Below are 26,532 nucleotides of genomic sequence, written 5' to 3' on the forward strand. Positions count from 1 at the left end.
CCAAACAAGCGCCCTGACTACAGTAAAATAGATTTCATATCGATTAAGAAAATCTTTTCTAATATTTTTTTACTAAATCGAAATGATTTTGCATGTTCAAATAGTAATATTGATATAATAATCATAATAATTTTGAAAAATAATAATAACATTAAAAAATAAGAAAATACACAGATTTAGGAAATGAAATTTGGCATTCTAAGACTATAAAAATATTACCAGTTGTTATTTCGGCGACTGACATTACACCTAGCTCTCTCATTCAAAATTTAGGCGTATTAGATTTGTCAAAGAATTTATACATAAAAATGCAAAAATCAGTCATTTTAAATACATTTGGGATTAAGAAAGATTTTTAAAAATTTATATTGAGGGATCAGTAGGATTTATAGGTCCAATTAGAAGTTCTACCGAGCCGAACACTCTGATATGAAAATATCTGGAGTCGGTGAATTATTTTCCCATTTTGTTTTTTTGTGTAATCAGCATATACATAATGTTAAACAAAGGTGAATATTTAATTAATTAGAGTAACATTGCCGGCCACTAATGCTTCTCTTGTCACATCGTTGATGCACAATTGCCGGCCACTAATGCTTCTCTTGTCACATCGTTGATGCACAATTGCCGGCCACTAATGCTTCTCTTGTCACATCGTTGATGCACAATTGCCGGCCACTAATGCTTCTCTTGTCACATCGTTGATGCACAATTGCCGGCCACTAATGCTTCTCTTGTCACATCGTTGATGCACAATTGCCGGCCACTAATGCTTCTCTTGTCACATCGTTGATGCACAATTGCCGGCCACTAATGCTTCTCTTGTCACATCGTTGATGCACAATTGCCGGCCACTAATGCTTCTCTTGTCACATCGTTGATGCACAATTGCCGGCCACTAATGCTTCTCTTGTCACATCGTTGATGCACATTATTAAGACGAAAGGCTGCGCGGCCTTTGTCATACAAACCTTGTATGGCCTTTGCCATACAAAATTTAAGCCACCGAAAGAGACGAAAATTTGGAGAAAAAAGAAAAATACTAAAAAATTTACACAACACAACACAAATATATGAAGTAGTTAATATCTGTACTAGTAGTTTGCTTCACCTATTGATCAAAAAAAAATCATTTTGGTTTGCTATTTTGGCGTCAAATCCAAATTTCAGTTTTGCATGAAAAAGGCGGCGCAACCGTACCCGTTAAATAATGGTTAAGCGTGTATTTTCGTATGACATAATAACTGAGTTTCATAGGATTTAATAAATCTAAATTAAAATCTTAAAAATAACGTATCTTTCATCGAGTAGTTAAGATTTGATAAGATGGATTAGATTGGATTTCAGTCAGATACAGTGATTTGGAGAGCGGTATATAATTGCCTAAAAGTGGATTGTTATATTATTGGGTAATGTTATGATTCCAAATAAACTTTTTCAATATTTTGTACTAATTCAAAATTTAGACGTATTAAATCTGTCAAAGAATTTAAACATAAAAATGCAAAAATCACTCATTTTAAATATATATATTTAGGATAAGAAAGATTTTTTTAAATTTATATTGAGGGATCAGTAGAATTTATAGGTCCAATTGGAAGTTCTACCGAGCCGAACCCTCTTATATGGAAATATCTGGAGTCAGTGAATTTCCCATTTATCTCTGGTGATTTGACGTGTTGTTTTTGTATTTATTATACTTATATTATGCACTTGCATAATGTGGATTGACTAGATGATCATTTGTGGAAAAGTGTGTGAAAGGGTTTTGTTTTTCCTGTGGGGAAGATTTAACCCGGACATATAATCGAAAGAACTTTCATTTCGCGTTTCTAAAAAATTATTATCATAATATATATTTTTTTATATTGACTCCACACAGGAGGCCGAAGATAATAATTTCCCTCAGGGCCTGTGTCATCTTTGGGGATGCTGTGTGGAGGGTCTTTTTGTGGAGAGGAAGGAGTGAACATGGCTCTTGAAGAGTCCCATGTTGTAGGAGGGAGGAAACACAGAAGCCGGCAGTTCGTTCCACAGCCGAGCTGTTGAACTTAAGAACGAATCGTAGAAGTGACCCGTTCTCATGTGACAAATGTCAACCATGTAAAAATTTTGGGCGCGCGTTTGGCGTGTATCCCGACTACGCACCGGTGCCAAAGGGATCAATGACGCTAGTTCCTCAGAGCATCTTCCATTGTAATACCGATAGAACAAGGACAGCATACATACCTGACGCCTGTGCTCTAAAGATTGCAGTCCGTTTGTTAAGATTGGGGAATCTATCAAACGGACCGCCCGTTTTTGCACAGAGTCATGGGTTTTTTTTAGGTATTTAAGGGCTCCGGACCAGAGATGGCTGCCAAATTCGACAGTGGGGCGCACTTGCGATTTGTACAGGGTTAGCAGTTGTGTACTATTAAAGTATCTGCGGGCCCTGTACAGTACGCCCAGCTTCTGAGAGGCCAACTTTACTCTGGCTTCGATGGAGCCCCCGTACCTGAGCTGGTCAAAAATAATATAATGACATCAAGTCGGAAAAATAAAAAATAAAATTATAAAGTTAAGTGAACAATGTATGTGCCACTAAAACTCAGAAACGAATCCCGTTATAAGGCGTGGTAGCCCTCTATCCTCCCATTCATTAAGAAGTTTCCCGTTTTTACCTGAAGGGTGTAATTTTTAAGATATAAGGGCTGGAAAATTGCTCTCTAGAAATTTTTGGAACAGTCCAGAACATCCGAGAGTATTTGAAAAGATTCTACAACATTCCAGAACACCTCGAAACATTCTGGAATGTTTTGGAATGTTCTGTAATATTCTGGAACGTTCACGAACATACCTGAACATCTCAAATCATAATGAACTAAAAACGGGATTACATGGATTTTCCTAATAATTTTTTTGTAAATTGTAATCGTGAAAATACACTGGTATCTCTAAATATTATAACGCGAAGTCACTTCCTGGGTCCGTCGGTTTGTGTGCTTAGATCTTCTAAACTATGCAATGGAGTTTGATAGGGTTGCCAATATGATAACACATCTGCCCTGATGATCGATACTGTGATTTTATTAGAAATCGTAAATACGCCGAAGTTCTCCGTCCTTCTGACATCATCTAAAAAATATTATGGTCAATCGAAATATAAAGCATTAGCCCTCCAGGGGCTGATGCTAATGCTTTATTTATATTAATACGTTTGTTCCAATTTTTATCGAATAAAGTCAATATATATTTAGCCATACTTTTGTTTCGGGTAAACCCAATTTAAAGTATTTATTGTTTTTGTGTTTCTTCTTATTACAATCAGTAGATTAACATCATTTTGTTAATATTTACCATTGGCGTGTCGTTAATCTTCTTATTAGAATTAGTAGATTAACAATTTTTTTTTTATTATGTACCAGTGGTGCGTCGTGGTTTGTTTTAAGATTGTGCTATATAAACCAAATAGTAAAATTGTGTTTTTATGATACGACCAAGCTTCATTTTGTGGGTAAAGTTCTCTTCAAAACTGTTAAAAACGGATTTGCGATTTTATCACTAAATGAATTATTAATCCTCCGTGGTTAAGGGGCAGTACCCGCGACTAGCAAGACTAGTTCAAGACCCGGCGTGCGCAAGGTAATTTTATTTGTTTGATTTGTCTTATTTCACAATTTAATTTTTTTAGAACAACATATGGTATATTTGCGGCACGTTCAAGAGTGGAAGATATTTTCAGTATTGCCTTGGTGTAAGACCACCATTCAGAATTGAAAGCTTGCTTGAATAGCTTTAGTCGTATTTGGTGATTATATCTGAATAGCGAGGTACTTTCCCACCTTCCTCAACCCCATCTCTTTCCCAACCACTGTACTTTTAGCCTCACAAAAATACCCTAATTGGGGATGCAATTGTCTAACCAGATCCAGGCAGTTGGAATAAGTTGAGAAAAAAAATAATAATCATTATTGTAAATAAGGCGAACAAAATAAAATTTGTTAACACCACTATTTTTTAAGTTTTTTTTTTCAATTTATAATTAAAAAAAAATAATGAACTTGATAATAAAAATAAATCATTTACATAGCGCAGTAAAGTGTTATTTCACTTCAAGTGTGCTTTACTACAACAAACTTAAAAATAGTAAATTATCAATATTTTTTATTAAAAATAGTTGTGTTTACAAATTTGGTTATTTTCATTTGTCATGTTATTTACAATGAACTAGAAAATAATTTTGCAATTATTATTGAATGAATTTTTGCAAGCATTGTAATTTGGGAAAAATAATTCGCTTCTGTTGCAACTTATACCAAGTACCCTACTTGCCGTATTATCAAGTTCTAGAAAAAAAATATTATTAAAAATTACAGCACGCCCATATTCCTTTCCACTATCATTAAATTTATAATCTATTCCTACGGAAAAGTGATGTAACTCTGTAATCTATTCTTTCGTCATATCAGGTTCACAGTTGTCGTTTCGCATCACAGTTCAGCAATACGAGCAAAATGAAGGGACTATTGTCCGCAGTTCTATTATTGGCCTGTGCCAGCCAAATCCTTGGATATAAAATCCTTATCGTGGTGCACTTCCCAGGGAGGAGTCATTGGATCCTTTCAAAGGCTCAAGCAGACATCCTGCATGAACATGGACACGAGGTAAACAAAATTAACATAATAAATACTATTCCATGTTTGGCTTTCTCCTCCTTTGGCCAACATTTTAGACGGCTTTACAGTGGTCGCAATAGGGACTTATGTGTATTTGGTGGTGTCCGGAATTAAATGGCTATTCCAAAACGAAACCACAAAACCACATCTATTAACGCGGGTGCTGTTTTCCTTTTACCTAAATAAATGCACTTTACACCACAATCTACACATTTGCCCTGGTGATGAACACTACAAGACTGTCTGAAACTTTGACTGAAGGAGAATGAGAAACACTTATTAAGTTCTTAAAACCCTAAAAATCATACACGTTTTTACATAATTCATTAATTAGTTATTTTTAATGATAAACTAATTTTTAAGAGACAAGTTTTGTTATAGATTGCTCAAAGGACAACGTGTTATTTTTAAACAATAATTATAAGCCTAAAACACCTAACTATATAACATCATTTAATTGAAAATAATTTTGCTAAAGGCACACATTAAATAGAAGTAAGATCATTTATGAAATCTTTAGATAAATTTGAACTATTTAATAAATTATAGATCAAACATTTTCGCTCCTCTATATGGGGACACTAGGGAATAAATTAACAACATCAACCGATATGAGTTTACAATCTTCCTTTTCATTTAAGACCGGCATTTTATACAAATAATAATTTAGGAAATTCCAAAGATAAAGACAACACACTAAGTCATTCGCGAATTTATAAATTAGATTGTGGTGATTGTTCAACATTTTATGTAGGGAAAACAAGACGCCGAAATTATATCGACTAAGGCCTCAAAACTGTAGTGTTAAAAAATGTACAAATTGAATTGGATAAATAAATAAAACTCAGACTAAAACGCATAGTTGAATGACATAAATAGGAATATATTATATTAATGCATACTATGTATTCACAACAGGTCACTTTAATAAGCGCCTTCCCGTCGAAGGAGCCAGTTTACAGGGAGATTGGCTTAACAGAATTGGCAAAAGACTTTGAAGGTAAAGAAATAAATTTTATTTTTAAAATTTTATGATATGCAGATAAATCATTTTATCGAGGTGCCTACATCTGCTTGTAACTTTTTCTACCTGCAAGTGGTACGTGGTACGAAGATCTCACCCAAAGCTATCCAATTCACCTAATCGAACCTTTTGTCTCCAAACTTATTTAGACATTGGGTGAAAAAGCAGAGCTTGAATTCAGAAATAAATTCCAATCGAAATTCTGAGTTCTGAATTGTTTTGTGTTATGAACTTTGAAACGAAAAAAATCACCACATAAAATTGAACTTTGTTATCCCTGATCAAAATCAGAGATCTTACCTTCATAGATAATGGTGTCGGTAGTTCCGAAAGATATCCTTCCGATAAACTCTGATTGGTTGAGATTCATATTTAAACAACAAACATTTTTAGAATGACTTAAAATAATAGTTAAATTATTACCGTGCTGCTTTTTGAGGACGTGCATTTTATTTTCAATAACTACTCCTTTTTTTTACTGGTTTTCTAGGCAACAAGAACAGACCGGGTTTTGGTATGATCGATATCTCGGTCATGGATACGCTGCGCATACTGACTGAGATTGGCGAGATGATCGCCACCTCTATGTTTAACAATGAAGGCGTCAAGAAATTACTGAATGATGAGAACGAGAAATTCGATCTGGTCATCATCGAACACTTCATGAATGATATGCTAATTGGGTAAACTTTAAATTTGTATTATATTGGTATTATTTTTAATATTTTTTTGTGTACTCTCTACAACATACCTTTTTCATATATTTCATGCCTAGTCTTCTAACGTTTTGGTTTGGTATTGGCAAAGTTTTTCTGCATACATCGGAATGCATATCTGTGATCAACGCCGTGCGAGCTAACATTTTGTGATGTAATGGTCTACTGGTGGTAAAGATCACGGAACTTATAATTTTCCTTCAATGAGATAATCGATATCGTATGTGGTGAAGATAAATGGTGACGAATTCTCCCAGGCCGATGCTAGAAATCGTGGTTAGTGCAGATCAACAGTGATGAATTCCGATTGGTGGTCGACCTCTACGATAGTTCTACAAATTATGGAAAAGCCGGCGAGTTCTCGCTGCAAATTCCGAAGTTTCTAGGCTGTAATTTGCGTGGCCCATTCTAAAAGCAACGTGTCCCTTTTCTCCTATCCTATTCCATTCTGCTAAGATTCTTAAGATTTTTTATAAAATAAAAATTATTTTTCAAAATTGTTTTAAATGCAATTCTCGAAAAAATGTACAAACTACAAAAATATATTACTCAAAAAACATAAGCAAAATATTGATAAATAATCATTTCTCCTTGCCACATGGTCCGTTCATTATATTGTATGTTGCATACTTTTGAGAAAATATTTGCCACGTGGCCAGTTCATTATATTGTATATTGCATTATTTTGAAGACATACTTGCCACGTGTCCAGTTTATTCTATTATATGTTGCAAACTTTTCAGGACATACTTGCCACATGGCCAGTTTGTATGTTGCATACTTTTGTGTATACTGTAATATGCGACGTTGTTTGAATCAGGAGTCTAAACACATTTGATATGCAGTGGGGTTCGAAATTTTTCCTCCTTACACCTTAAACCAAACAAAATATATATGTTTGAAGAGCAATTTAATTAGATTTCAATGTGTTAAGGGATTTGCCTAAAGTAAAACATCTAGTTTCTGTGTTATAGCTAGTAGGATACAATTTAGAAATTTAACTTAGTGAACGGCTGGTCAAAATACTGTACAGGCACTAACCGGATGGATGATAGATGGGTAAAATGATAGACTTTATATATTTAAAAATATTTTTTTACTTTACTTACAGGTTTGGTGTAAAATACAACTGTCCCGTAATAGCCAGTTCCACAACCTCAATAACTCACTGGATAGCCAGAGTTACGGAAAATCCAACGCAAATTGCTGAGATTCCTCACTTCTTAACCACTTTCCCCCAGCCGATGAACCTGTGGCAGAGGGCAGCCAATCTCGCTATCAATGTAGTTGATGACCTATTTTTCACGTAAGTATGCCGCACAAGTGCACGTAAATATACGTTAACAAGAACTAAAGTTTACAAAATACAAACTTTGGTTCAATTAGACGTAGATTAAATTAAAAGAAGTAGGAGTGCACTACAATATGACATAAATATTCGATATTGGCTCCCTAGTTACTGCAGCGCTTTGACATTTTGGTGGAGATACGCATCACAGCTTTGCTTCTCTTATGAACCACAAGGTCGCAAGAACTAACGAAAGGTTCAGAAAGATCAACAACATCACCGAACAAAAAACTTTTAGCAACTTTTAAAAACAAAGCAACCAAAATTCTCAATTAAGTCAACTTTTTAAATTTCTATAATTTGAGATTTTTTAACATTAAATCGACTCAATAGGCTGGAAATAATTTTCCTCAGTGCCTATGGCGTTTTTGGGGGTTCTGTGTGGTGGGTCTTTCTGGGGAAAATAAAGAGGGAATATAATTCTTGATGAGAACCATGTTGTAAGAGGGAGGAAACGTAGAGGACGTCAAAATGTTCTACAGCCGAGCTGTGAACTCAAGAACAAGTCGTAGAAACGTCCCGCTCTTGTTACAAATATTAACAGTGTGCAAATGTTGGGCGCGTGTTTTGCGGGTTTATAAACTATCGACTAGTCCCGAAGGGGTCAATGAGGCTATTTCCTCGGAACATCTTCAATAGAAATACCGGTAGCCCAATGACAGCATTCCTGATGCCTGTGCTCTAATATAGTGGAATCTTTCAAACGGATCACCCGTTTTTCTATACCTACCTATCTCCTGTACTTGCCTGTTGACAATTAATTTAGCACTAAGCAATTGAGATGCACAGAAACATGAAGACGACTTACTCCATTACTTATTAAATTTTACAAAACTAATAAATTCATATACCCTACATAAATGCTTGCTTATAAGTTGTCTAAAAATTAAAATAGATTTATTAGTAAGGCCTAAAAATATTAAAACATGCACTACTTTACAAGTGTCAAGCTGTAAAGTAGTGGATGGAAAACAGTCGCTTGATACTAGACCACGCGTCAAAAACGATATTCAAAATATTTAAGAGGAAGGCTAGAAATTCAGAAAAATTTACATTTAATTTTTTTTATAACCGTGAATATATTATTTTTTTAGATTTATGCTGAAACCAAGTCAAGAAGGACTTTACAATAAGTTTTTCCCTGAAGAAGCTAAGAAGGTCTCATTCTCAGATCTGCCCAAGCAGGTCGCCTTTTCATTTCTCAACAGTCATTCTTCCATTGGATTTCCCAGACCTTTACTACCCAATACAGCTGAAGTTGGAGGGTACCACATCAAGAAGGCTGGAAAACTACCAAAGGTAACAGTTTCTTGTATTGGTATGTATATACTGGAATAATGGATACTTGTAGATTAAATGACACGTGTATTTCGTTTTAACCTATAAGGGCGCATTATTAATAATATGGAAACTCTAGGTGTCCTGTTTTAAAAGGTACCAATATAAAATTTTGACTAAAACCTAGATATATCCGAGCAATAGATAGATGTTTAGAACTGAGATAAAGAAAAAGCTGGGAACGTTTTCAAAAACCTAGCGGATGTGCCTATTTAGATGTTTCTCCTGTTGAAAGAAAACAACATTAATTTAATGAAGGCAATATGTGATGGAAACAAGTTGACAACGTTAATGCGAAAAAAAACCTTTCATCTCCACGCGGCTTTAAGAATAATATGTGGTTTTTGTTTGACATCCCACTCCATTTTGAACATATAAATTCCTTCGGAAGTTGTCAAATATAATAATCTCAACTCGCTTCTTTTTGTTAAAATACAACTATATCAATTTTACTAAGGCAATATACATACAATTGAAAAAAAGTTAACTACGTTCGTGAATGCAAAAAAAAACAAAATACTTTTTGTGCGACCTTACCACTCAAAATACGACATTTAAACATAGAAATACATTTAAATTTATGAATTCCTTCGCTATTTGTCAAACACAATACTTAAAATAACTGGCAAATTTCAACTCACCCCTTTCTCATGTTTTAAACTGTGTTTTTTTTAGGATCTCCAAAAACTGCTGGATTCCAAAAAGAAAGGCGTTATCTTCTTCAGCATGGGAAGTAATCTGAAGAGTTCTGAGCTTTCTATTGAACTCCGAACCGGTTTATTGAAACTCTTTGGTACTCTCAAGCAGACTGTTTTATGGAAATTTGAGGAGGATTTGCCCGGAAAACCAGATAACGTTGTGATCAGCAGCTGGTTGCCACAGGCCAGTATTCTAGGTCAGTTTCAAGTTATTAGCATTCTACACGTAAAAGTTTTTTTCAAAGGACAATGCTCGAATGATCTCTCTTGCAATGTGTAAGCCAACACCATTAAACTTTAGATTTGACCGAATAAGATTCACTGAAAATTTTTAGATAAAAAGTTAGAAAAGACGCTAATAAACCGTTTTCTTGTGTCAATTAAAAAAATATTTATAAATTGAGGCTTTGACAAGGAGAATCTTTCCAAAATGGGTACAAAGCTGTATCAGATTATATTTGTGGAAATGAACTAGGCAATTGAATTGCATCAATTTATGATGTTCAACTGCATTCGGAACATGATAAATACCAGAGCATTTTCGTATTACATTCTACTAATGAAGCCTTTTTTTGTCTTTCCAGCTCATCCTAACTTGAAAGCTTTCATTACCCACGGAGGTCTTCTGAGTCTAACAGAAGCGTCCAGCGCTGGAATTCCATTGATTGTTATTCCCATCTTCGGAGACCAATACCACAACGCTGCAGCCGTTGTAGGAAGAGGGCAAGGAGTCAGATTAGACTATGCCAACTTTACCGCTGAATCATTGACCTGGGCAATTGGGGAAATTCTCAGCAATCCCAAGTATGTTTAACAATATTTATTTATGATATTATATTTATTTATCTATTTTATTTTATTTATAATCAATGCCCTTATTGGGCTTTTATAAAAGATGTAATCATTTTAGTATTTATAATACGTCAGTTTGGTTACTAAGCAGGCGTGCCGATAGGTTTGATAAATGCGTCTGCACACCAGCTGCGTGGAGGGACGGATCGGGAGAGGCCGGTTGTGGGAGACTCTCTGATGAATCCATCTCTCTCCATCCGTGGGAGGGATGGATTCATTCGTCACTCCTGAACATTCTGTTCCCAAATTCATACTCATCCCTTATACCTTCTGCCTAACGAGAAAATTTTTCCACCCTCCACGCAGCATCCCATAAAGATAATCGTCTTACTATTTGGAGAAAAACAATAAAAAAGTAAATACACCCTATTGTTTATGTTATTTTCTAAATCATATTTCAGGTACGTCCAAAACGTCAAAACAATCAAGCAGCAATTCCACGACCGTCCCATAGACCCTCGAGAACTCATCAACTTCTACTCTGAGAACGTCATCCGTACTGGAGGCGCGCCTCACCTCTCTCAAAAACCTTTGTGCATCGTCTCTCGGCTCCTACTGGACGTAGCAGTTCTCTTTGCTCTGCCTCCTCTACTGTTATTAATCCTAGGGTGCTTTATTTGTCGTAAGTTATGCAACAAAACTGCATGTAAGAAGAAGACGGAAACGGATAAGAAGAAGAAGCAGTGAAAATAAACTTTATGTTGTGGCGGAGGACGTTGTGATAATTACTGGTGTTCCCTTATGTCTTAAGGCGAAATAGGTAGACTTGTCCTGAAATTCGGCATTTTTGAGGCGAGTTTTAGACGTATGGACACCTTTCTAGAAAAAAAACACAGATTGATTTTGAAAGATCTTTATTTTATCTAGTAAAGTAAGATGTTAAATTTTGAAAAATAATATTATTTTCATATCATAATAAAGTGTTACCGTTGCACGTTGCGCAGATTTGTTGCATTTTCAAAGGTGAATTTGTATTTTACAACAAATATTTCAAATTATATAATAATAATTAAATGTGAACAATTAAAATTACAGAATAAAATAATTCAATTGCATGTCAAATAATTATTAATAATGAAAATTACAGTCAAATAATTATTAATAATGAAAATTACAGTCAAAAATTAGAAAAAATAATCACAACAAATCAAAATGTTAAAACATACGCTGAAGTTAGCGCGCAACACAAATCTCCGGTTTTATATCCCATTATTATAAGCTCAATAAACGAAAAAGAAGACATCAAGGAAATAATAACTAAGAACGTAAAGATATCAAACACTGGCGTTGGTATTGCTAGCATCAGAAAAACATCGAAAAACCAACTTATAATTAACCTTAATAAAGAAGAAGATAGGATCAAGACAAAAAACGAAATAGAAAAAATGAACCTAGAAGGAATAAACGTGGGCGATTTAAAAAAGAAAAGTCCTTGTATGATTTTCAAAGGAATCGACGAGAATTATAATAATGGAAAATTTATGAATGACTTAATCCTACAAAACGAAGACATAAAAACAATATATATGGAAAAAAAAATTAAAATAAAAGGAACAATCAACATAAAAAAATATAAACAAAAAAACATTTTTATCGAATGCACTGGAGACATTAGAAATTTACTAATAAAAAAACAAAAAGTAAACCTGAGTTTCTCCCAAATAAAGGTGGAAGACTGCAACCCACTAATGCAGTGCTTCCACTGCCAAAAATACGGCCACACAGCCACGCGTTGTCTAATAATTAATTAAGATCACGGCATTAGAGACTGTAAAAACAAAAATGAAGTCCCAAAGTGCATAAACTGCACAAATAACAATCTTTTGAAAAAAAGTTATTTTCCAACAAATCATAAAGCAAACAATGAAGAATGCAAACAACGCATAAAAATGTTACAATTTGCAAAGAAACGAATCAATTACAACTAACATGGATGATTACATTGCAAAAAAAATTTACCAAAACTACAACATTACAGAAGAAATATGCGAAAACGTTACCGAAATTAACAAATGGTGTCAAAATAGGGATTCTACTTTTTTAGTGCTGAATATGAACATAAGAAGTATCTCAAGAAATCTAGATGAATTATTAATAAATATTAATAATTTAAATACATCACCGGTGTGCATAGGGTTAACTGAAACACACTCCAACAGCGATCAATACATAAGTGCGCTACCCAACTACCGAGGAATAGCAACTAAAAAATCTATAAACAAAAATAGTGGAATAATTATGTTTGTACGTGACGATTGTGAAGTGATAAACACAGAAGAAGTAAATATTGAATTTGTCAACTGTTTAAAAATAGATATTAAATTTAAAAATTCTATTTATAGAATCATTACAATATACCACACACACAAATCAAACATAACGAATTTTACAAACGAATTTTATCTATACCTGAATAATTTAACAAAGATTTTTACGATTATATGTGGTGACTTTAACATAAATATTTCTAATAACCATAATTCTATAGAAAAAAATAACTTCTTGAACATGATGACTCATCTTAACTTCAAATCGTGCATCAACAACTATACCCGTGAAGTACCAAATCAAACGCCATCTTGTCTAGACCATATTTGGTGTAATGTAAACCTGAATTATATAAAAAATATCAAATCCTCAACCTGGAAGATAAATATAACTGATCATCACGCAACCCTTTTTAACTATGAAACAAAAAATAAAACAAAAAACCTACCTAAATCAAGTACCACAAAAACCACATTAAACTACCAACTATTAGAAAAATCACTCATAACCGAAAAATGGACTGAAATAATAAACAGTAAGTGCGCCAATCAATGTGCATCATTATTTGAAAAAATTTTTATCAGAACACATTTTAAATGCCTCTAAAATTAAAAATCTGCATCAAAACTCTAAAACAAAGAAAATAAAACCCTGGATCACTATCGGATTAGTGAAAGCAGTTAGAAAAAAAAACAAACTTTACAAATTAGCTAATCAACCGACTGCCAAAAAATCAATTATTTCTTATTATAAAAAATATAAAAACATCTTAACAACTTAAATTCGAAAAACGAAAAACAGCTACTACTCCCAATTAATTCTAGATGTTAAAAACAATAATAAAAAAATATGGACTACAATAAACGAAATAATAAATAAGAATAGAAAGAACAGTTGTGTATCCGAAATTTCAGATGGGAAAAAAACGTATAATGTCCAACTTGACACCAAAAAATGCTGTAATATTCTAAACAACTATTTTGCAAATGTCGGAAAAAATCTGGCTAACGCCATCAAAACATGTCCCAACAGTAATAAAAAGAATCCCCACGCTTCCCAACACCAATATAATAATTTCAACAAAATAACAGAAACTGATGAACTGGGGTTCCACACCCGGTTATGACAACATAGATGTAAACGTATTAAAAACAATGAAACAATATCTAATTTACCCCTTAACTCATATAATAAATACAAGCCTTATAAAAGGTGTATTTCCTGATAACTACAAAAGAACAATAATAACACCGATTTATAAAGCTGACTGCCCAAACGACCCACAAAATTACCGCCCTATATCCCTTTTATCAAATATATCAAAAATATTCGAAAAAATTGTAAAAAATCAAATCTGGTCCTTCCTAGAACAACATAAAATTATTAATTCTTAACAGTATGGTTTCAAAAAAAATACCAGCACCCACGATGCCATTGCAAAAATAACAAATTTTATATATACCGCCCTAGAATCAAATGAAAAATGCATTGGAATATTTATTGACCTTAAAAAAGCATTTGATAGTATTTCACACACTAACTTAATAAAAAAATAAAATTAAATGGAACGGTACTATCCTGGATTATAAGCTTTTTGGAAAATAGACCACAGCAAGTAAAATTATTAAATGAATTAAGTGATTCCGAAAGTAATAACTTCTCGATACCACAAGGCACAGTTTTAGGACCACTTTTGTTCATATTATATGTAAATGATATATTTGAAGTTGCTAAATACGGGGAAATTGTCTCATATGCAGATGACACAGTGCTTCTTCTAAAAGCAAACACATGGTTAGAACTGAACAAAAAGGCTAATTCAGACATCAATGAATTGAAAACATGGTTTGACAATAACCTACTAACGTTAAACTCACGTTAAAAAAACACACTACGTACCATTTTTCATAAACAAACCAAATACGCCGCATGAAATAAACATTCGAATTCACTCTGAACCAAGCACTCAACAACACCACTGTAACTTACTATGTACTAATATTGAAATTAAAACTTCAACCAAATATCTAGGGATCACTATTGACCAATGCCTAAAATGGATACCACATATAACCATTCTCAAAAACAGAGTACGAAAATTAACCTTAATTTTTATCTGCTTGAGACATATTCTAAATAAAGAACTACTGAGAATGACGTACTTCGCATTCTATCAATCCATAATCCAATATGGTATAATAGGATGGGGGGCGCCTATAAAACTCACACACAACCTCTTTACATTGCGCAAAAACTAATAATTAAAATAATATTAAAGAAATATTCGACCGGTCAGTGGTTGAGTGGGCATAGCGCTTGGGTCTCACCCGAGCGTCGCGTGTTCGATTCCTCGGCTGGCTAAGTCCTCCGTCACAACACAAGCAACATTTTCGGCTTTCTGTGGTGGTAGTAGGAGATTTTCAAACATTGTTGTGTTATTCGTAACCCGGGAATGTTTGTCTTTCTTTTAAAAAAAAAAAAAAAATCATTTTTATATTCATCTGAACTCATTTTCAAAGAATTTAAAGTCAGAAAATTAAATACTCTTTTCCTGTATCACGCAACCTTACAAGTTTACAAAGATGATATCCTAAACAATACCGTACCATTCAAAAACATAGCAAATCTCAGGCAAAAATACATGTTACCAATTCCGATTTGTAAAAAAACTTTGGGTAGCAAAACTACAAATACTTAGGAACAAATTTCTTCAATAAATTGCCAGAAAATATAAGATCACTAAATGATTGTTTCAAAGAATTCAAAACACAATTAAAAAAAATACTGAAAACCTAAACTAAATTTAAAAAATAAATAAAAGAAAAACAAAAACAAAAACTTAAAAAAATAAATAAAAATCTAAGAAACTAAACAAATAATACCTCATCCCATACACACTCAATTGCTTTTTATGGGAGAACATTGAAAAATAATAAATATTAATCATATCATAATCATATCATACTAGTGAAATATATATATGTATATCACACATTGTAAATTTGTTTATTGAATAAATTGAATTTGTTTAAAAAAAAAAAAAAAAAAAATACTTCAATAGTCCGAGCTCCTCTATAAAATATTAGCTAGGAAAGTCGTTCCTCAAAGTCGTTGTCCACTGGAACATAAGTCTGAATCATACAACAAAGTCAATAGAAAAAATCACCATCACCATTTGATCTGTTTGCTGGGTTATTTTGCTCCTTTTAAAATCTTTATCATGGGTGTTTTTTTTTTAGAAATAGCTTTTGAAAAAGATTTGCTTACATATCCGACATTCAAATACACAAATTATTGAAAAAATTTTAAATTCATGGGTTTACAACAAAATTACAATTCGTGGTGGAATTATAATATCGTTAAAAGTCGAAAGGTTTTTGACATAATATTATGGCAAATTTGCAAAAAAGTTTTGATCTATCGCTTGTCAATTTTGCCAATTTTATAAAACCTAAAAATATAGGATAAATGGCGAAATCTAGTCGGATTCATTGGCATTAAACCGCAGTAAGCAGTACATATATTTCCATTTTAATATAATGACGAACTATATTAATTAAATAATATGGTAAATGTACATATATTCATCCAATTAAAAAAAAATCAACACAAAAAAAAAATAAAAAAAATAAAAAATAATACAGTATAAAAAATCAATAAATTATCTATCATAAGTATGTCTAAGAAATTTATTTTATTTCATAAAAAATTACTAATAAATAAATCCGAACACGCGTTTTGTGACGAAAATCCCTCAATTTGACTATTTATTTATGGTCTTACAAATTGGTGTAGTTCAGATTTTTTTACAAAAATAATTTAACAAGACATTATTGAAACATTAAAAATAATTTATGAATAAAAAATATATTCTTAAAGTATATAATAGTAATTAATTTCGAATCGCGTTTGTGCATTTTTATTAACTCGGCAGAAGACAAAATTTTCTCACTCTCCGCCGCGACCGGGCGGCAAGCGGACGTGTAGTAAACGCCGGTCTAGTTAATAACATTTAAAAGAAATTCCTCGCTTAAAAATGGGAAGGAAAATATCCTTGAAACAAAAGTTTTATTAGAAAACATAAATTACGAAATCAAAAACGTACGTGGGAGATAAATTAAAAAAAAAACAAAGGTTAGTGATATTTAATTATCCGTGTACATTGTACGTACTTATATGCAACAGGGTCGTTCAAAAGAAGAACAGAATGAGCACATATTTTTTATAACATTTGGTGATAATTTTGTGTTGTTTGATTTCCAGGGAAAAGAATCAACTATGGACTATCAGGAGTTTATGTCTGTCATCGATGTTTCATGTATAAATATTAAAACTTATGCCAAAGTACGTGAAACTATTTGTGATTGCTGGTCAAAAAGTGCCACGAACCAAATGAATTTTGATTCGTGATGTGCGATTCAAATCATTTAATTGTTCATTATTTCTATTTTATTGTCCAATTCACTATTACATTATAAAGCGATACAATATTATGCAATCGCATAACTACATTTGTATGTAGGTAGGTACCGTAGAAAATAGTTGGAAATAAAACATAGTTTTAATTTAATATATACTACTTCAGTTGTAAGGAATAAACCCTCTTTTCAATGTCATACGTATCAAATGAAGTAATACTTTAAAGATAAGTATTAGAAATAAAACTTACCGGTAATACCTTTCGGACAAACGATTAATATGTAAAACAAAAAATTTTACTCACTTTTGGAAAACCTATTTAAAATAAATAAAAAAAAATGAAATTAAACAAATATTTGAAATTTTTTTATATCTACTATGTCAACGCACTGCATTTGTATTTATTTATGTTTACGCACTCCGACGTATAATTTACAAATATGTATGTAACTACTTTTTAAGAAGAAAGCTACAACCGAGAATTCATCAACAATAATAAAATTGTTATTTCATCGGAGCCATGCTGTAGTTTTCGTCAGCCGCGCGGATGTACGGCTTGCAGCGGAATGAATTCTTTATTTCTGTCTCGTTCTAAAAAATCGTCCGATCGCGAGACCGTCTTTTAACGAAATTTGAATTCTCATTCGCTGGTTAAGAGTTGTGTTATAATATATTTGAACTACATGAATTCTGCGGTTGCAAATTAATCCAACCATGTTGGGTTTATAAGCGCATAGCACCTTAATATTTAAAATGCATATTATTTTTAGACATTTAAATTTATGTTTATAAATAAATAGTTTATGATAGTATTGAAATTGTTTTAATTAATTATAATTTTCATTGATGTAGAAATAAATTGTTAATATACATTATTTTTCTCCGCTCGTGATATAACGTAGAAATTCTATCAAAATATTCTTTTCTTCGGAACAATCACCTAGAAGACGGTGAGAGTACTAAGAACATCTCGGTCTGCGAGTAAGTACCAAGTTAGAATTGTTTTGTTATTGCTAAAGACATGAATGCCTGACAGAGTGCAATTTCATTTTAAGATTTTTTTCTAGTTGTTGAACCTACTACCATAGCGGACAATAGACAGTCGATATATCATTATTTTATCATTCATCCATAAAATAATAGTTTTTTTCGTATTAACACGCCAAAGATAGCTTCCACACAAGCGCCCTAACTGCAGTAGAAATGATTTCACGTCGATTATGAAAATATTTTCTAGAACGTTAAAATTGATGAATAATGTTTTGTTTAGTTTTATAAAATCGAAATGGTTCTGCATGTTTAAATAATAATATTGAGTTAATACCAAAAAGACGTAAAATTATTAAATCGTCTCAATTTGCGGTTTTACTTTAAAAACCAGAAAAAAATCATTTATTTTTTCTTCATTATAAGGTCGAGGCCAGACGAGCGTAATTTTGTGATTTGTGAGTTGCATTTTTTGAATCGATCAATTACACTAGTGGGTCGGCAGTCATCTCGTTTTGTGTCGCCGTGGGTCATAAACCGGATGTTTATATGAAACCGAATTCAACGTAAATAAGGCGACTAAAAAACTCACAGATGTTCGCAAATGGAAGGATGCATGGGTTCCTTGCTTTGATACGCCACAGTGTAGCTGGGACGAGTCAGCGCTAAGGGAGATCGGAAAACACTCTTGTCCAGGCCGTCGCCCAGAAGCAGGGCGCGCGCCTACATAATAACTCAAGCCACCGTAGCATGAGTGTAAAATATGTGTACTATTTTATTTTCTTTTCCATCCAATAACATGACGGCCTCCATCGTCGAGGGGTAAAGCTCTCGTTCTAAAATTTCAATTATTTTTTATTAATTTGTATTAGTTTGCAAATTACTCGTTTATAATAATATATGCATAGTACTTATGGCACGTTCCAGAGTGGAAAATTCTCTCAGTATCGCCCTGGTGTAAGACCACCATTCAGAATTGAAACTTTGTTTAAAATGGCTTTACCCGTGTTTAGTGACCGGATCTGAATTCCCAGGTACTTCACTTTCCTCTTCCCTATCTCCTTCCCCCCACTACCTTCAGCCACATGACATACTCCAATTGTGGATGTCTCACTGGCTCCAGACAGTTGGGAACAGTTTAGTCTCTTGTGGGGTTTCACGTAAGTTTTTTTAATGCAATTTATGTAGATGTGTGCCTTTTATATGGTAGATACAGTATTGCACTCACCGCTATGTTCTGCTGAAATAAAAATAATAATAATAATAAAAAATTTCGATGGATAATTCTTCATGCCATATGACCAACGCTTTATCATCAGCATATACATAATGTTAAACAAAGGTAAATATTTTATTTATTAGAGTAACAACACTCCAGAACATCCCGGAACATTCTGGAATGTTGTAAAATAATCTGGAATAGTATGAAACGTTCGGGAATATCCTGGAACATCCCAGATCATAATGAACTAAAAACGTAATTTCTGGGCCTTTCCTGATAAACTTTTAGTAAATCATAATCGTGAGAATACATTGGTATTTCTAAATAGTATACAACGATGTCACTGTCCGCGTCTCTCTGTTTGCGCGCTTAATAAGACTTAATCATGACAATACATCGGTATCTCTAAATAGTATACAACGATGTCACTGTCCGCGTCTGTCTGTTTGCGCGCTACATAAGACTTAATCGTGACAATACATTAGTATCTCTAAATAGTATACAACGATGTCACTGTCCACGTCTGTCTGTTTGCGCGCTTAATAAGACTTATTTTATTTTATTTTTATTTTATTTGGAAAACCAACAGTTATAATAATTACAAAGTATGGTGTATTAAGTGTTAATTATTTAACCAATAATAGGTTTTCACTTAAGTATTTTAATTATTTAGTGAATATATAATATTTATGTAATAAAAAAAGTTACATTAGCCTATAGGGATGGGATGGGGAAGGGAGGGGTATGGGATGGATCTAGTCTGTGTAATGTGTAGCATGTACGTAATAAAAAATAAAAATGATCATATAATTATTTATTGATTTTAGGTTTGAAATTGTGGGGTGCTGAGTTAAATAAGTCTAATTCACTGTATGAAGTATTAAAATTGTATGAAGCACGGTGAATAAAAGCATTTTGTTTTGAGTTCGTGTTACATTGAGGGATGTTTAATGTGTGATTTTGTCTGGTTTGTCTGATGGGTACTCTTAATTGAATTCTTTCAAGTAATTCTGGGCAATCTATCACAGAGGTGGCAATTTTTTGTAAAAATAGTACGTCTGCGGAGTTTCTACGACTTTCCAGTGACGAAATCCTGAAAAACGCTGCTGACTCCTCGTGACTCAGATGAGGACGATAGGCCCGAAAATCAAGGTATCGTAGAAAACGATATTGCACTTTCTCAATCCTTTCTATGTGTGACTTATACATGGGATTCCATACTTGAGAGGCGTACTCCAGAGAACTGCGTACATAAGCAAAGTACAGCATTTTCATGGTATTTACTTTTTTTAAATTTTTGCAGGTTCTGAGTACAAAGCCAAGTACCTTGGAAGCTTTTGCAACCATGGATTCGATATGGCGCTCAAAAAGTAATTTCGGATCTAACACTACTCCCAGATCCTTAGCCTCTGTCATTTTGCTCAGTATTGTGCCGTTAAGGGAGTAATTAAAAGAAATGGGATTTTTATTTCGGGTGAAGCTGATGGTGCCACATTTTTTTACATTTATTTGCAGGTTGTGTTCTGCACAATAAATATTAAGGCGATTTAGATCTTCTTGCACGCGGGTGCACTCATTGATACACGTGACAGGGGAGAATATTTTCATGTCATCTGCGTATAATAAAGTTCTGGAGTGGTGAAAACATTTCCCAATGTCATTAATATATATATTAAAGAGTAATGGTCCCAATAATGACCCCTGGGGTACTCCCGACGGCACGGTTTCCCAGTTCGATTTATAGCCACCGACGACTACTGCTTGGCTACGGTTTGCAATATAGGACGAGAGCCATCTGAGGAGGTCTCCGTGTACACCGATTTGTAAAATTTTTCTCAGCAAGATATCATGAATAACTAAATCAAAAGCTTTACTATAATCTGTATATATTGCATCTACCTGTATACGCTGATCCATATTATCTTGTAAGAATTCGGTGAATGCCGTTAAGTTAGTGGTTGTAGATTTCCCCCTCATAAATCCATGTTGGTTATTATTGAGTGACGATCTCAAGGCCGAAAACATCTGGTCATACACAATTTTTTCGAAAACCTTACTAAAGATGCAGAGCTTTGAAATTGGCCTATAATTTTCGACGTTAGATTTTTGGCCATTTTTGAAGATGGGAGTTACAAATGCCGTTTTCCAGGTGTTTGGGACTATTCCCTCTTTAAGGGAGCGACTAAAAATTATGGATAGCGGTTTAGATAGGCTGCGGGCACATTTGTTTATGAAGAAAGGGGGAATTTTATCTGGGCCTGCGCCTTTTTTGAGATCTAAATCTTCAAGGTGTTTCTGTATATGATGCTGGTCGACTTCAATATTATTAATGCTAGCAACACAGAGCTCTTTGGGGTTGTCCGGTAGGATCTGGAAGTTTCGAGCATTATTGTTGTAGACAGACATGAAATATTTAGAGAACAAGTTACAGATGGCAGACCCATTTTCAGCTTTTTCGTCTTTAAATGTCATAGTGTTCGGAACACTGTGGGATTTGGAGTTGGATTTTATGTAATTCCAAACTTTTTTTGGGTCGGAGGATATATCATGTTCGATTTTTAATAAGTAAATATTGTGGCATTCCCAATTAAGTTTTTTGTGGCGTGATCTTAGTAAAGAGAAAGTGGCGTAGTCAGATGGGTTTTTGTATATCTTAAACTTTTTAAAGTATTTGTATTTTTCTGATGTCAATTTAATGAGGGCCGAATTATACCATGGCGGGTATTTAGAATTCCTACATAGTTTTTTGGGAATGTAGGCGTCTATAAGATTATTTAATTGTGAATAGAATTTTTCTAATGCCGTGTTTACATCACCAATCGAAAGGAGCTCATGCCAGTTTACCTGGTCGAGACATGTATTAATTTGTTCGTAATCACCGCGCCTAAAGACGTAACCGCTTCTTAGTTCCTCCACTAGTGGATCGGGTTCCGAAAATGAAACTTCTATGATTAGTGAGGTGTGATGAGGGTCTTCTGAAATTAATGGTTCATCACATGCAGAGACCGTGACGAAGTCATTACATAGGACGAGATCAAGAAAGTGACCGTTGGTATTTGGAATTCCATTATATTGGTGCAATCCAGAAAAATGCATGCAGTCTATAAATGATGTGCTAACAGGCGATAAGCGATCACTGGGTATAAGGGACGTGTTATTGGGAGACTTATTCCATGAAATGTCAGAGAGGTTGAAGTCACCTAGGATAATGAATTTGTCTGAGGGAAATTGCAACGTAAGTGCTGAAATTTGAGTGAGGAAGCTTTCCATATTTTCACGATATGTTGGTCCTTTAGGGAGGTAAGCACAGCATATGTGAAGATTTGTGTGTTTGGATCCCTTAGATTCTAATGATATCCAGATGTCCTCAGCTCGCGAATGCCACCCTGGGCGCTCGTGAGCTACCAGTTCACGACGAACAGCGACTAAGATACCCCCGCCCAAGCGCTGCCCTGTGCAAGCGTAGTCTCGATCTCGGCGGTGTACATCGTAGCGATCATCAAATAACTCTTCATTACGGATGCCATCAACAAGCCACGATTCGGTCAGAGCGATAACGTCATACTCGTTGGATCGAACTGCCATCAGCAATATGTCAGTCTTAGTGCGTAGCCCTCTTACGTTTTGGTGATATATATTTAATTTATTTAGAGTCATTGGACGGAGAAAAATCGATAATTAAGTTTGTGTTTATTTTTATATAATTCCCAAATATTTTTGCAAAATGTTTAAAGAACGAAAAGTGTGTTAGTGTGAATAGATCCTTAGGGTAGGTGATGGGGATGAGGGAGGGAAGGGTACATTTAAAGTAATATAAATCATTACGAATAGTTAAAATGAAGTTAGTATGAAATACGATCAATTTAAATGGTCTTATCTTGAGGCTTGGCTCGGCTGAGGGCCTGCTGCATCTCCTCGGTTGGGTCCTGTGGCTGGAGGCTCGCGGTCCATCTTCTTCAGGTCTGCCTCCTTTGAGATTATGATGGGCGCTGATGACGTATTTCGTCGAGCGTGAATTATGCAGTTTTTTGTCCATACAAACTGAAAACCCTTTTGTTTCGCGAGAAGCCTTGCGCGGTAAAATAGCTGTTTGTTTATGCTAGTGAGATGGTCACCCACATAGACATTTTGCGGTAATCCCGTAAATCCCAAGTCCGTCGAGGAGATCCCTTTGCGGTCTTTTACCGCCTGCAGAAGCTGGTTTTTTAAGTTTCGGCTGGTAAATTTCACAACTATTGATTTAGTTTTTATCTTCCCAGTCTCGCGGCCTCTGGGAGCAACACGTGTTACGAACTCCATGTCCCTTTCGCCGATATCCACGTTGCTCAGACTAGCGATTTTTGAAATAATGGTTACTAAGTTTTCACCCTTCTTATCCGGTATACCCCTTATTTCTAGGTTTTGCAGTCTTGCCCATTGGTCCTTTCTGTTCGATTCCTCGATCATATTACGTACTTCTGTTCTCAGGTGGGAGACTTCTGCCTCCAGATGTTCGACTTTTTGAAGTCGATTTTCCATATCGGCAATCTTGTTTCCGAATGTTGCTACATCATGGTGACAGCTCTCAACCGACTTTTGTACGCCTTGTACTTCTTCACGGAGGATTTTAATATCGTCGTGCAGTGCCTTGAATGATGACAAGTCCATCTGGATCCTTTTGATATCTTCCATAATGGTGGTCAGATCGTGGACGCCGACGGCAATATTTGAAGATTTGCACCTGCTGCATCGCCAAGTACTTCTCAGGTCCAGTTTCAGCTTTTTATAATTTTCCTCTGATGTACCTCCACACTTGTAGTGCAGATTTTCCTTACAGGACGAGCATTGCACGCCTTGAGTTATAGAGGATTTGCACACGCCACAGTTCATTTTAAAAAATGATGTATTTATTTATTATTATATTAAGTATTTATTTATTTCAATATTATTTCAAAATGCGACCTCTATGTGGTGAATTCACTAACAGATCTGCAGTATTTTGTTTTGGTAATAATGTTATTTGCATGCAGACAGAGATGGCGTTAAATAATCGTAAAAAATAAATTAGTTAATAATGTAGTGCTTTTATTTATTTAACAGATTTGGTTTAAGCACTAGACGTGAGTATTTATTTTATCAATATTTATTTATAATTTCACTGTATTTTTAAATGTCTTTAGAAAAATATTATTTACGTGGGTAGAATAACAAAAAATATTGATACGCTTTGTTGTAACTGTTTTTGTTTAATATTCACTATGAACGACAGAATTCACTTGTGCAACGTCACTAAAAACAACAAGTTTCTACTGCTTAATATTAAATATCACTAATTTATGATTAATGTTGATGTTTTAGGCAGTTTGGTTATTTTTTACGGGAGCGAAGTAAAGACGTGACCGTTGTCGTAGATATCGATTGACTGTGACAATACATTAGTATCTCTAAATAGTATACAACGATGTCACTGTCCACCTCTGTCTGTTTGCGCGCTTAATAAGACTTAATCGTGACAATACATCGGTATCTCTAAATATTATACAACGATGTCATTGTCCGCGTTTGTCTGTTTGCGCGCTTAGTAAGACTTAATCGTGACAATACATTAGTATCTCTAAATAGTATACAACGATGTCACTGTCCACCTCTGTCTGTTTGCGCGCTTAATAAGACTTAATCGTGACAATACATTAGTATCTCTAAATAGTATACAACGATGTCACTGTCCACCTCTGTCTGTTTGCGCGCTTAGTAAGACTTAATCGTGACAATACATTAGTATCTCTAAATAGTATACAACGATGTCACTGTCCACCTCTGTCTGTTTGCGCGCTTAATAAGACTTAATCGTGACAATACATTAGTATCTCTAAATAGTATACAACGATGTCACTGTCCACCTCTGTCTGTTTGCGCGCTTAATAAGACTTAATCGTGACAATACATCGGTATCTCTAAATATTATACAACGATGTCATTGTCCGCGTCTGTCTGTTTGCGCGCTTAGTAAGACTTAATCGTGACAATACATTAGTATCTCTAAATAGTATACAACGATGTCACTGTCCACCTCTGTCTGTTTGCGCGCTTAATAAGACTTAATCGTGACAATACATTAGTATCTCTAAATAGTATACAACGATGTCACTGTCCACCTCTGTCTGTTTGCGCGCTTAATAAGACTTAATCGTGACAATACATCGGTATCTCTAAATATTATACAACGATGTCATTGTCCGCGTATGTCTGTTTGCGCGCTTAGTAAGACTTAATCGTGACAATACATTAGTATCTCTAAATAGTATACAACGATGTCACTGTCCGCGTCTGTCTGTTTGCGCGCTTAATAAGACTTAATCGTGACAATACATTAGTATCTCTAAATAGTATACAACGATGTCACTGTCCACCTCTGTCTGTTTGCGCGCTTAATAAGACTTAATCGTGACAATACATCGGTATCTCTAAATATTATACAACGATGTCATTGTCCGCGTCTGTCTGTTTGCGCGCTTAGTAAGACTTAATCGTGACAATACATTAGTATCTCTAAATAGTATACAACGATGTCACTGTCCGCGTCTGTCTGTTTGCGCGCTTAATAAGACTTAATCGTGACAATACATTAGTATCTCTAAATAGTATACAACGATGTCACTGTCCACCTCTGTCTGTTTGCGCGCTTAATAAGACTTAATCGTGACAATACATTAGTATCTCTAAATAGTATACAACGATGTCACTTTCCACCTCTGTCTGTTTGCGCGCTTAATAAGACTTAATCGTGACAATACATCGGTATCTCTAAATATTATACAACGATGTCATTGTCCGCGTCTGTCTGTTTGCGCGCTTAGTAAGACTTAATCGTGACAATACATTAGTATCTCTAAATAGTATACAACGATGTCACTGTCCACCTCTGTCTGTTTGCGCGCTTAATAAGACTTAATCGTGACAATACATCGGTATCTCTAAATATTATACAACGATGTCATTGTCCGCGTCTGTCTGTTTGCGCGC

The 26,532-nt window shown here is 34.3% G+C and overlaps 2 protein-coding genes across 2 annotated transcripts in view; one reads left to right on the forward strand and one right to left on the reverse strand.

Moving 5' to 3' along the window:
• Nucleotides 1-26,532, reverse strand: part of LOC149411363 (neuroligin-4, Y-linked-like) — an 887,216-nt gene that overhangs the window by 686,966 nt on the left and 173,718 nt on the right. The gene's annotated exons all lie outside the window — the stretch shown is intronic.
• Nucleotides 4,497-11,383, forward strand: LOC149411375 (UDP-glucosyltransferase 2-like). Its single transcript, XM_089647593.1, has 8 exons — nt 4,497-4,646; nt 5,577-5,658; nt 6,173-6,365; nt 7,510-7,704; nt 8,838-9,045; nt 9,760-9,979; nt 10,367-10,586; nt 11,036-11,383. The coding sequence occupies exons 1-8, from the start codon at nt 4,497-4,499 to the stop codon at nt 11,319-11,321; spliced, it is 1,554 nt and encodes a 517-aa protein (XP_089503719.1). The 3' UTR covers nt 11,322-11,383.

This window comes from Hesperophylax consimilis, chromosome 26, assembly GCF_061612785.1.
Source record: "Hesperophylax consimilis isolate HC1 chromosome 26, BYU_Hcon_1.0, whole genome shotgun sequence".
Classification (NCBI taxonomy): domain Eukaryota; kingdom Metazoa; phylum Arthropoda; class Insecta; order Trichoptera; family Limnephilidae; genus Hesperophylax; species Hesperophylax consimilis.

Excerpts from the sequence above, each read along its gene's own strand:
- LOC149411375 (XM_089647593.1), top strand. The coding sequence starts at position 4,497 with ATGAAGGGACTATTGTCCGCAGTTCTATTATTGGCCTGTGCCAGCCAA. Across the intron at positions 4,647-5,576 it reads TGCATGAACATGGACACGAG|GTCACTTTAATAAGCGCCTT; the intron begins GTAAACAAAATT and ends TATTCACAACAG. Across the intron at positions 7,705-8,837 it reads GTTGATGACCTATTTTTCAC|TAGATTTATGCTGAAACCAA; the intron begins GTAAGTATGCCG and ends ATATTATTTTTT.